Source organism: Theobroma cacao, chromosome 5 (genome assembly GCF_000208745.1).
Source record: "Theobroma cacao cultivar B97-61/B2 chromosome 5, Criollo_cocoa_genome_V2, whole genome shotgun sequence".
NCBI classification, from domain to species: domain Eukaryota; kingdom Viridiplantae; phylum Streptophyta; class Magnoliopsida; order Malvales; family Malvaceae; genus Theobroma; species Theobroma cacao.
This window is the reverse complement of record NC_030854.1, coordinates 9,185,727-9,197,941: the sequence shown is the minus strand read 5'-3', so window position 1 is coordinate 9,197,941 and position 12,215 is coordinate 9,185,727. Positions and strand designations below refer to the sequence as shown.

Sequence of the window (12,215 nt, the reverse complement as noted above, 5' to 3'; positions counted from 1 at the left end):
AATAAAATAATAAAGGTATGACACATGGCATTTTCTTATTGGTCTATTTTTAAAATTTTAAAATTTTAATCCTTTTTATCTCCACCACACAATTAGTCAATGGTCAAAATGAGGATAAAGGAAGACCATGTGCTGGAAAAATGTCCTGGTGGTGGAAAATTACAATTTTGCCCCTAGGGTGGCAAAATTAACATTTTACCTTTTTACTCCAAATTATACCGAAATTAAAATTTTTCACTTATAAACCTCAAATCTTACTCCAATAAGTCAAATTATACTCCAATAAGTCAAATGGGGCCAAAAAAATCTTTTCTAAAATTTTCATTTTGTCCCCAGGTGGCAAATGACCATTTTATCCTTGGATAGCGAAAATTTCGGTTTAACTCCAAATTGATCCTCGAACTCCGAATCACCATATTAAACCATTCTGGGACTTTAAAATTCTTAATTTCATTGTGAATTCTTTATTTGATCTAGTTCGAGGCTTAAATCAACTTTGTTGTACGTCTAGGTACAATACCGACTTTTGTAAATTTTTCGAGACTCTCTTAGCATGCAAACATGCTATCCATCACATGTATGTCATGACAAATATTTTATAGAGTCGGGCTTGTCATCTTCTCCCCCACTTGGATCAACCATATGATCCTTCTTCATGATTGATTTCGACATCCGGCTAAATATTAATATTTTAATATTATTTTATTAATAAAATATTATTTTATTCTGAAAATTTTATCTTATCTCCTTGGTACCCAAAATACCTTATTATGCCTCACTTGACTTCCAAATCGCCTTTTATCTCACAAATTCTTCTCCGATAAAATTATTATTATTTTGTTGTTATTTTCTCACTTGCGAAATATTTTATCCTAAACTACTCCTTTCATCTTTTATCACTTCTAAACATTTTAATTGACCTCAATTTGCATTCGATCAACTTTATTTATCACCATATCAAAGTATGGGGTATTTCAACGTTGGTGCCGACTGAAAAAGAAAAACTAGTAAAGCTACTTCATGAATATGTAGATGTGTTTGCATGGTCCTATCAAGATATGCCAGGACTCAATACAGACATTGTAGCCCATAAACTGCCTTTGAAACTTGAATGCAAATCAATTAAGCAAAAGTTGAGAAGAATGAAACATGAAATGCTATTGAAAATTAAGGAAGAGGTGAAAAAACAGTTTGATGCAGGATTCTTGGAAGTAGCTAAGTACCCTGAATGGGTTGCAAATATTGTCCCAGTGCCTAAAAAGGATGGGAAAGTAAGAATGTGTGTGGACTATCAAGATTTGAATAGAGCTAGCCCAAAAGATAATTTTCTTTTGCCCCATATCGACACCCTCGTTGACAATATTGCTCGCCATTCCATGTTTTCCTTTATGGATGATTTTTCTGGGTATAACCAAATTAAGATGGCACCAAAGGACAAAGAAAAAACTACCTCCATAACTATGTGGGGGACCTTTTGTTATAAGTTAATGCCATTTGGTTTGAAGAATGCTGGGGCAACTTATCAACGAGCCATGGTGACTCTTTTCCATGACATGATGCACAGAGAGGTTGAGGTGTATGTGGATGATATGATTGTAAAAGCTCACAAAACAGAAGACCATGTGAGTAATCTTGAAAGGTTATTTAAGAGGTTACGGAAGTTTCAGCTCAAATTAAATCCGACAAAGTGCACTTTTGGAGTCACTTCAGGAAAATTACTTGGTTTCGTCGTCATTAAAAGAAAAATAGAAGTTGACCCGGATAAGGTTCAAGTAATTCGTGATTTGCCTCCTCCCAAAACGCAAAAAGAAGTTAGAGGATTCTTGGGAAGGTTGAATTATATAGCCCAGTTCATATCACAACTTACACTCAAATGTGACCCAATCTTCAAGCTCCTTTGCAAACACAATCTTGAGGCATGGAACGAGGAGTGCCAAGTTGCTTTTGACAAGGTTAAAGAATATCTATTGAGTCCGTCAGTGTTAGTACCACCTGTGGCTGGGAAACCCCTCCTTTTGTACCTGACAGTAAATGAAGGATAAATGGGATGTGTGTTGGGACAGCATGATGAAACTGGTAAGAAAGAAAGAGCAGTTTACTACTTGAGTAAAAAGTTCACTGAGTACGAGTCCAAGTATTCCTCGTTGGAAAAAATGTGTTGTGCTTTAGCATGGACGGTGCATCGACTTAGGCAGTACATGCTATATCATACCACTTGGCTCATTGCGAAGTTGGATCCTATTAAATACATCTTCAAGAAACCATCCTTATCAGGTAGAGTGGCAAGATGGCAAGTGTTGTTGTCTGAATATGATATTGTATATGTGTCCTAAAAAGCTATCAAAGGAAGTGCAATCGCAGATTTTTTGGTGGAAAGGGTGGAGGAGGATTATGAACCAATGGAGTTTGAGTTCCCAGATGAGGACCTGATGTTGGTTTGTCAAACAAGTGAGGAGGAATCGGAGGAGAAAGAGAATTGGAAGATGTTTTTCAATGGAGCTTCAAACACCTTAGGGCATGGCATAGGAGCTGTGTTAGTATAGCCGAAAGATATCATTATCCCGTCATAGCCAAACTCAACTTCTATTGCACCAATAATGTGGCTGAATATGAAGCTTGTGTTATGGGTCTTCAAGCAACAATCGAGAGGAAAATTCACGTTTTGGAAGTGTATGGGGATTCTGTTTTGGTCATTTATCAGTTGCGAAAAGAATGGGAGACACGTGACTCGAAGTTAATCCGGTATCATAAGTATGTTTCAAAGCTAATTGGAAATTTTGATAAGATTTGCTTCACCCTTTACCTCGAGAGGAGAATCAAATGGCTGATGCATTAGCCACGCTGGCAGCAATGTTCAACATTGGTACCAATGTCAAGATTCAACCCATCATGATTAATCTTCGAAAGTGCCCCGCACACTGCTCCAGTGTAGAGGAAGAAGTAGATGGGAAACCGTGGTACCATGATAGTATGCATTATCTCAAGTTTCAGCAGTATCCGGAACAAAGTTCAGAAAATGATAAGAAAACCATTAGAAGGTTGGCAATGAATTTCTTCTTGGATGGGGACATCTTATACAAGAGAAGTAGGGATCAAGTGCTTTTGAGATGTGTGGATTCAGCCGAAGCTCGGAGAATAGTTGAGGAAGTTCACGAAGGAATTTGTGGGGCACATGTAAGTGGCCATATTTTGGCAAGACAGGTCATGAGAGCGGGGTATTAATGGCTCACGTTGGAAACGGATTGTATAGATTTTACTCGAAAGTGTCACAAGTGTTAGATATACGTAGACAGAATCCACACTCCTGCAAATTCACTGAATGTACTGAGATCACCATGGCCATTCTCAATATGGGGCATGGATGTGATTGGGTTAATAACCCCGAAGGCATCAAATGGGCATCGGTTTATTCTGGTGGTGATTGACTACTTCACTAAGTGGGTAGAAGCAGCATCTTATGCCAATGTGACCCAGAAAGTGGTATGTAAGTTCATCCAAAAAGAAATAATATGCCGCTATGGTCTCCCGGAAAGAATCATCACAGATAACGCTAGTAACCTCAATGGTTCAATGATGAAAGAGGTTTGTGCCAAGTTCAAGATCAAGCATCACAATTCAGTGCCTTATCGCCCAAAAATGAATGGAACGGTAGAAGCAGCCAACAAGAACATCAAAAGGATAATTGAAAAGATGACAGATGTATACAAAGATTGGCATGAGAAGTTACCCTTTGCTTTGCATGCTTATCGCACAACAGTCCAAACTTCCACGGGAGCTACGTCATTCTCTTTGGTATATGGGATGGAAGCAGTTTTACCAATTGAAGTAGAAATCCCTTCCCTAAGGGTCCTTAAAGAAGTACAGTTGGAAGAAGCCGAATGGGTTAATGCTCGTTATGAACAATTGAATCTCATAGAAGAAAAAAGGTTGACGGCACTTTGCCATGGGCAGTTGTTTCAAAAGAGAATGATGAGGGCATATGGCAAGAAGGTACATCCTTGTTAGTTCCAAGAGAGAGAGTTAGTATTGAAAAGAATTCTTCCGAACCAACAGGATCCTTGCGAGAAATGGACACCAAATTGGGAAGAACCATTTGTGGTGAAGAAAGCTTTTTCAAGAGGAGCACTAATTTTGGCAGAGATGGACGGAAGGGAGTTTTTCAACCCTGTGAATGCCGATGCTGTCAAGAAATATTTTACGTAAAAAAAAAATTTCAAGTTGAAACTTGAAAAGGCGGCTTGAATCTAGGAGATGTGTTTAGGGCGAAAACCCAAAAGGGCGGTCTAGACACGAAGAAGGTCCAAATACTACAAGGGCTTAACACAGAAGGGGTGAAAATATGATCCGAGATGTTCAGACAAAAGATAGGAGAGCTGACGCTTGTGGCTGTTTCGAGATAAAATTTCGAGACTACTGTCAATACCTATCAAAATAGTTATTAAGAAAGAACTGTATCTCTTTTGTATTAATTGGCTTTCCCCTGTTCCTTGTCATTATGCCTGATTGTAGAAACTTCCCTTTTTTCTAATGAAAAATAGCCTTTTTGCTTCCAACATTGTCATCATTTCCATTTTGCCAAGAGAGGAGATATGAGTACATTGCATTGCATTTGTCATAAAATTGGAATGATATTTAATAAAGAGAATGATAAAGTAAAGAAATGTTTGCAGTATTTTGAAAAAGGATCATAATTGATGGGGAACGAAATGGAGTCTGGTAATATAAAAAAGAAAAAAGAGAAAAGACTAAGAAAAAAGAGAAAGAAATGGAAATAGCAACAGAATGGAGAACAGTAAAAATGTGAAGAATGATTGGACCATGCATATGATAGAGGAAGAAAACAGTTGTGAGCAATGAATTGGGGAAGACGAGAGATAGGAAGTGTGATCGGTTCATCCCCCATTGATCAAAGAGAAGGCTCTAAAACACCCAAAAAAATTTGATGAAGATGATTAGGATATTTAAATTGCCATGTTCAAAGTTTTAAAATAACTAAAAAGAAGGAAATTCATCTTTAAAGTCGTAGAACCCTATATGAGGAATTGATTATTTTTCACCATTTCAAAAAAAGAAAAAGGTTTCGTTGCCTCAGTTTTGAGGAATTCATTTTTAAAGTTTCGTTGTCTCAATTTTTGAGGAGCCACATTTCCTAAATCCTCCGGGTACATTCTGAAGACCTCCGGGCACATTATTCTCTTAAATCCTCCGGGTGCATCTTTTAAAACCTCTAGGTAATTAGTTTCAAGACTTTTAAAAGTCTCATTCCCTCAGTTTTGAGGAATTTATTTTAAAATTTAGTTGCCTCAGTTTTAAGGAGTTCATTTTTAAAAGTGTCATTGCCTCAGCTTTGAGGAGTTCATTGTTAAAAGTTTCGTTACCTCAGTTTTGAAGAGTTCATTTTTAAAAGTCTCATTACCTCAGTTTTGAGGAGTTCATTTTTAAAATTTTGTTGCCTCAGCTTTGAGGAGTTTCATTTAAACAAAAAAAAAACAGAAAAACAAAAAAACAAAAACAAAAACAAAAAAAAACAAAAAATAAGAAAAACAAAAAAAATAAACTAACCNTTTCGTTGCCTCAGTTTTGAGGAGTTCATTTTTAAAAGTCTCATTGCCTCATTTTTGAGGAGTTTATTTTAAAAGTTCATTGCCTCAGTTTTGAGAAGTTCATTTTTAAAAGTGTCATTGCCTCAGTTTTGAGGAGTTTATTTTTAAAAGTTTTGTTGCCTCAGTTTTGAGGAGTTCATTTTTTAAAGTTTCGTTGCCTCAGTTTTGAAGAGTTCATTTTTAAAAGTCTCATTGCCTCATTTTTGAGGAGTTTATTTTAGAAGTTTCGTTGCCTCAGCTTTGAGGAGTTCATTTTTAAAAGTGTCATTGCCTCAGTTTTGAGGAGTTCATTTTAAAAAGTTTCATTGCCTCAGTTTTGAGGAGTTCATTTTTAAAAATCTCATTGCCTCATTTTGAAGAGTTTATTTTAGAAGTTTCGTTACCTCAGCCTTGAGGAGTTCATTTTTAAAAGTTTCGTTGCCTTAGCTTTGAGGAGTTCATTTTTAGAAGTTTCATTACCTTAGCTTTGAGGAGTTTCATTTAAAAAAAAAAAGGTTTCGTAGCCTCAATTTTAAGGAGTTCATTTTTAAAGTTTCGTCGCCTCAGCTTTGAGGAGTCTCATTAAAAAAAAAAACCATTGGTAAGAGAATTAAAGAAGTAGTCAAATACAGTGTATACGTCTTTGCACTATTTCGGATTTCGAAATGCGCAAAGAGGGGCAACTGTAAACACTAAAAATTATAATAAAATTTTATTATTAAAAAAAATCATAAAAAAAAGAGAAAAGGGGAGAAAGGTACGACTGGCAGGGTGCGGATTATGACAAAAATGAAAATAATAATTAAATAATAAAAAAATGACAAAAAAATAATAAAATAGATAATTGCATTAGCATAGCATATATATATGTCGCATCATGCATATCATTGCATATAAATATTTTTGTTTTCGAGTTTAAGTCTCGATGATGGGATCTTCCGAGGATCTTACGAAGGCGGGTATTCCTCAGAAAGTTTTGTAGGTGAAAAGGTGTCCCCAGGTCCCACCAGTATGATGGGAGGGCTCGAGAAACATCTTTAATAAAAGGCTTTTGCCCGTATTAGGTTCATTATGCACGAAAATATTATTTTAAAAGAAAACGTATGATGACCCCGATGACGGGATTTATTCGTTGAATTTACGAAGGCGAATTTCTCGAATAATTCCCTAGGTGAGAGCGTACCCCAGATCCCACCAGTATGATAGGTGGATTCGAGAGAATATCCTCGATAAAAGGTTATTTGTCTGACATTTTTATCTCACGACAAGCATTTCATCTTGCCTCACATTTGCATTCCATTTTAGGTTAAATAGGAGGTAAAATAAGAGAATAATAACTAAGGAAATATAGTGAACTTAAAAAATTAAAGCCTAATAGGATAATCTAAAAATGGTACCGTTCATGGAACGGGCGTCCCGAGGGTACTAATCCTTCCCCGGGCGTAACCGTACTCCCGAATTTAGATCTAAAAAAACGCAGACCAGTTTAAGGTTCTTTTCGGTGCGCTTAAAATTAATTTAAGGCTTCATGGATTATAATCGAGTCAATAGGTGACCAATCGCACCTAGTAAAAAAGATTGGTGGCGACTCCTAATTTTTTAGAGTTTTCACTCACGTTTGGTGGTCGGGTTCCCGAACCCTCACATTACGACACAGTTGAGTTTAAAAGCATTTTCAACAGTTTATTTTAGTTTTCAAACTCAAGTTAGTATGCACCACACCGTCTTGAGTTTGAGGGGAGTGTTAAGATAACTATACAAATAATTTAGTTAAAGTTATTATTCAATACTATTAGTTAGACTACAATATTTTATTCGAGTTATAATATAATAATATTAGTTATTTACAGTTAGACTATAAATAAGATCAGGATTTAGCCACATATATATGGATTTATATTTGATACACTGACAGTGTATAGCACTTATACATTATTAGGGCATCAAATGATGCCACCTTACTACAAAATAAATTCAAAACTTTAAGGGACTTAAAAATAAATATTATTATTTTTTAAAAATAAAAAATAATTTTTTCTTTCTCAAACTCCATTTCACCCAATCTCTTTTTCTTCTCTTGTTATAATTTAAAAAATCTAAATTCTTAATTTTGATTATTAAATATAATATTTATTTCAATCTTTTTCTTAGTTTACCATTTTATATATTGTGATTGTTTATTTATCACTTTTATTTGATTAAAAAAAGAGGCTTTTCGAACACCTTTGAAACTCTCACTGTGAAAACATCATTCTAAAGTTTCAACAAAATAATCTTTTGGGACTCACGCTGTAAAGAAAAAAATGTATTTTTGTTTACAAATTGTTGTTTAGGCTTGTTTTTTGGGTTCATCTGTTTATAGATCTAAAAAGAGGTTGCGCACGGTAGATTTTTTGTTTCATCCTATTTAATCTCCAACAAACCTGAAATACGTGGACTTGCTGGGTATTGAAGAAAGTCTAAGTTATACAGATTTTTTGTGTGTGCATATTGCTATGCAAGTTAGGACTTGTTGCATTTATATTCCCATAAGGCAATTATATTTCTTTAAGGCTGATGTTTTGTTTTCCACCTTTTCCATTAGCTTTATTCATTTCATTCAACTTACTCCAAGGCAAATCAATCATTACTGGACAAATCAAAGATTTTATCTGATTATCTATTATCATTTTTTGAAAATAATTTCAAATAGAAGAGTGAAATAAATATTAAGAATGAAACTAAGAAATATAGTACAATAAATATTTCATTTAAGAATCAAAATTAAGAATTTAATATTTTATTTTTCAAAAAAGAAATTTAGGATTTTGAACCTAATATAGATGAGGGAAGAAGAGAAAGAGATTGAATAAGAGAAAGTTAGAGAGATAAAAAAAAATTTATCTTTATTTTTAATTTTTTAAAAAAATTAATAATATTTATTTTTAATTCCCTTGAAATTTTGAATTTATTTTTTAATGAGGTGGCATGATCTTATGCTCTAGTAGTGTATAGAAATTATATGCTATTAATGCATCAAATATAAATATTATATATATATATATATCTTTAGAAAAGGAATTAGATGTGTAAGAGCAATTAGAAGTAACTTTTTAGGTGATTTTGTTTGGATCAATAGCATGGGTGTAAAATTTATTAATCAAAACAGTAAATTCCTCCCACAAGGGTAGTTCCCATCAAATAGCCTTTTATAGAGGTTAATATTTGAAGACAAGATATTGTCAGTCCAAATCTCAAGTTCCAGAATGCAACTTGATTTGTTAGCAACAAAAGCAAAATTATGAGGAAATAAAAAGAGAGGACACAATTATCAATCCATTTGTCCAACCACAACTTAATTTTGAAAGTTTTTTGATATAATATATTGACCACAATTCATAGTTGTTAAAGTTTTCAAGAATTCAATTGGATTACTTTGAAAGTTAATCCAAAGTAGTTAAAAACTTAATATATTGATTAATTTTTTATAAATATTAAGCTCATATATTAGTTTAGGTAATTCGAAAGCCTTCACTAAACAAAAAATAGCTTTGTAGCTTTTTCCATTAAAAAGGATATAAAAAAAAGTCTTGTTGAAAATTCTCATACCATACAAATTTTCAAGTTGTTATGAAAATTATATTCCATTTGTTAAAATTTAGAATTAAATTACTCTTTTTATAGATGAAATTAACTATAACTAGGTAGTTTACTTACGTGTTGCCGCGAGCATTTGAATTTATGAAAATTGTGAAATTTATTTGAAAAAATATTTTATTACAAACTTTCAAAACAATAAATATATCATTCAAGTAATGAATGTTATATATCAAGCATGTTTATAGAAAATAAATACAAGTATAAAAATCTATAGGTATATGCAAAAACTTAACCATGCATGAACAAAAATAATTAGGTAACTATATGGGAAGAGCAATAATGTCAAACCCTGTTTTATAAAATAATTACGACGTCATTTACATGCTCAATGGAATGGTTGCATATTTAGAAAGTTTGAGAAAATCGTTGAAAGACGATATTACCCCTAATGATATCATTAAGTCGATTAAGCCTCGAACTAGTTCAGATAGAAATTTTAAGATGAAATTAAGAATTTTAAAGCCCCAGAATGGTTTAATATGGTGATTCGGAGTTTGAGGATCAATTTGGAGTCAAACTGAAATTTTCGCTATTCAGGGGCAAAATGGTCATTTGCCACTTGGAGATAAAATGAGAATTTTAGAAAAGATTATTTTGGCCCCATTTGACTTATTGGAGTATAATTTGACTTATTGGAGTAAGATTTGAGGTTTAGAAGTGAAAAATTTTAATTTCGGTATAATTTGGAGTAAAAGGGTAAAATGGTAATTTTGTCACCCCAGGGGCAAAATTGTAATTTTCGACTACCAAGACATTTTTTCAGCACATGGTCTTCCTTTATCCTCATTTTGACCATTGACTAATTGTGTGGTGGAGATAAAAAGAATTAAAATTTTAAAATTTTAAAAATAGACCAATAAGAAAATGCCATGTGTCATACCTTTATTATTTTATTGTTTCTTTATAAAAGGCATAAAATCAGCCCATTTTCTTCATATGGCCGGCCAAGCAAGGAAGAGAGAGAAAGAGAGGAAGAACAAAGGGAAAAACAAGAAAACCTAGGTGAAAATTTAAAGAAAAAGTGAAGAAATCAAGGAAACAAGCTAGGTAAGTTAGAATTTCTTTAGTTCTCCTTGATACCTAGCTTACCATGCTTTTGTTCTTGATTTTCATGGTTGAATATTGAGTTATTATGATGAATTCAATTCTGAAAAATGGGTTAGGAGAGAGAAACTTGTTAGATTAATTTGATTTTAAGTTATGTTAGTGTTTTAAGTTAGTTTAGTATATTTAGGAACAAAACAAAAAGAAAAGAATTTATTTTCCTCCATTACCATTATTGGCCAAATTTTCTAGGGGAATATTGGCTGATGATCTTGATGTTTATTTGAGGAATTATGATGAATAATGATGAATTATGAGCCTAGAAAAATAATGGGAATTTTCGGAGCAAAAATAAGAATTTTTACCCACTAGGGGCATTTTCGTAATTTGCTATCGGGACAGATAAATTGAATCTCATTCGTAGTCACTAAGGTAATTTAAGTATAATTGGAGTGTAGAAAGTGAGAAGAATTGATTTGAAGTTAAATTGGAGATAATAGGCCGAATTAGGTCAGCACCGTATTTAAAGTGTAGTCGGATAAGTTGTATATCATATCATGCATATATACCGAGCCTGAATTGATTTTATAATTGTCAAGCATTGATGTGGTGAATTATGTATTGTACATTGTGGATAGATGGTGAGCAAATTACACTGGTAAAAGTACAGAGATTGTGCTTGAAGACTGGGATTAGGAGTACATCGACTCCTAGAACTGTGAGTGGACAATTTATCGTCTTAAATATCTATAGTAATTATACTTGTTTGATGCTTTTATTGAATGGTGAGTTTAAATTATAAAATATTATGTTTCCCAATTAAAATGTTTTTTAATAAAAATGAGATTTATACTGATTTTGAAATCAAATATTGTTTTGGAAAAATTGAGTATATAGAGACTGTGTTGAAATTTATGATTTTATATGTTATTGAAATTGGGGCTTATGACAATATGGTAGCATGATGGCTAAATTTTTTTGGGGTTGACATGAAATATATGAATAGTTTTGGATTGGTCTCGATAGACTGGATTAAATTTTATTCGCCATATTAAGCTACTGAAATTTTTATGGGTCTGGTGGTATATTAAACGGTCACTGCAGTGGTGGGGGTTTCCATGGACTGCCTATGAGAGGAGCACGGTAACTCAATTATATACTTACCTCCGGGGGGAGATGTTGGGTGAAGTATCTCCTGAGGTATGATTTGAGTGCACCTCACGTTCGGGCCACCACGTGAGAGTGAGACTCAGCCAACGTCAAGGAACGGCTGTGTGTTAGATGTGAAAACATGTTTATGGGTATGGGTCATTGAACAGCCTTGGCGGTCTCAGTGGGATACCTTGACGAAGGTACCCGCGAGAATGATTCTGGCAGTGGTCAAGTTTAAGAAATTCATAAGCCGGGAAATTTTGATGAAAAGAAATTGTTTGGTATAGATTGAAACGAATTTTGTGTTATGAACATTATTGAGATATAACGTTTTTATATTGTCTCCATCTACTAGGCTTTAGATGCTTTTGATGGTAATTGTTTACTCACTGGGATTATGTAATCATAATCTCACCCCTCTTCCTATCCATTTTTCAGGCTCAAGATAGTTTGTTGATAGTTGATTAAGACGAGAATTAATCTCGGAGTTGCATCATAGGAAATAAGGGTTCGTAGCTCTACACCTTCTTGGTTAGTTAGAGGCCCACGTGTCACTGTAAACGAAATTTCATACTTTAATTACTTTTATTACTATATGAATAAATTTATTTTACTCTTACGTTACAAAAGTTATTTTAGGAAGACTTTGAAAATATTGTGTTTTAAGAAAATAGAATATTTTATTTAATGTTTTTATTATATTCAAATAGCTATAATTTTACTTTAAACGAATGTTTTAGACTTCAAAATTTAATTTAAATCATGAAATATGTGTTTCCACTTACATATTACATTTTT

The 12,215-nt window shown here is 33.4% G+C and overlaps 1 protein-coding gene across 1 annotated transcript; it reads left to right on the top strand.

Moving 5' to 3' along the window:
• On the top strand, positions 2,821–4,203 carry LOC108661927. Its single transcript, XM_018120919.1, has 3 exons — positions 2,821–3,174; positions 3,280–3,990; positions 4,054–4,203. The coding sequence occupies exons 1-3, from the start codon at positions 2,821–2,823 to the stop codon at positions 4,201–4,203; spliced, it is 1,215 nt and encodes a 404-aa protein (XP_017976408.1).

Bases quoted from the DNA above. Each gene is read 5' to 3' on its own strand.
- LOC108661927 (XM_018120919.1), top strand. From the start codon at position 2,821: ATGGCTGATGCATTAGCCACGCTGGCAGCAATGTTCAACATTGGTACC. The intron at 3,175-3,279 runs GTAAGTGGCCAT...CACAAGTGTTAG, and splicing joins AAGGAATTTGTGGGGCACAT to ATATACGTAGACAGAATCCA. The intron at 3,991-4,053 runs GTACATCCTTGT...CCGAACCAACAG, and splicing joins TGAGGGCATATGGCAAGAAG to GATCCTTGCGAGAAATGGAC.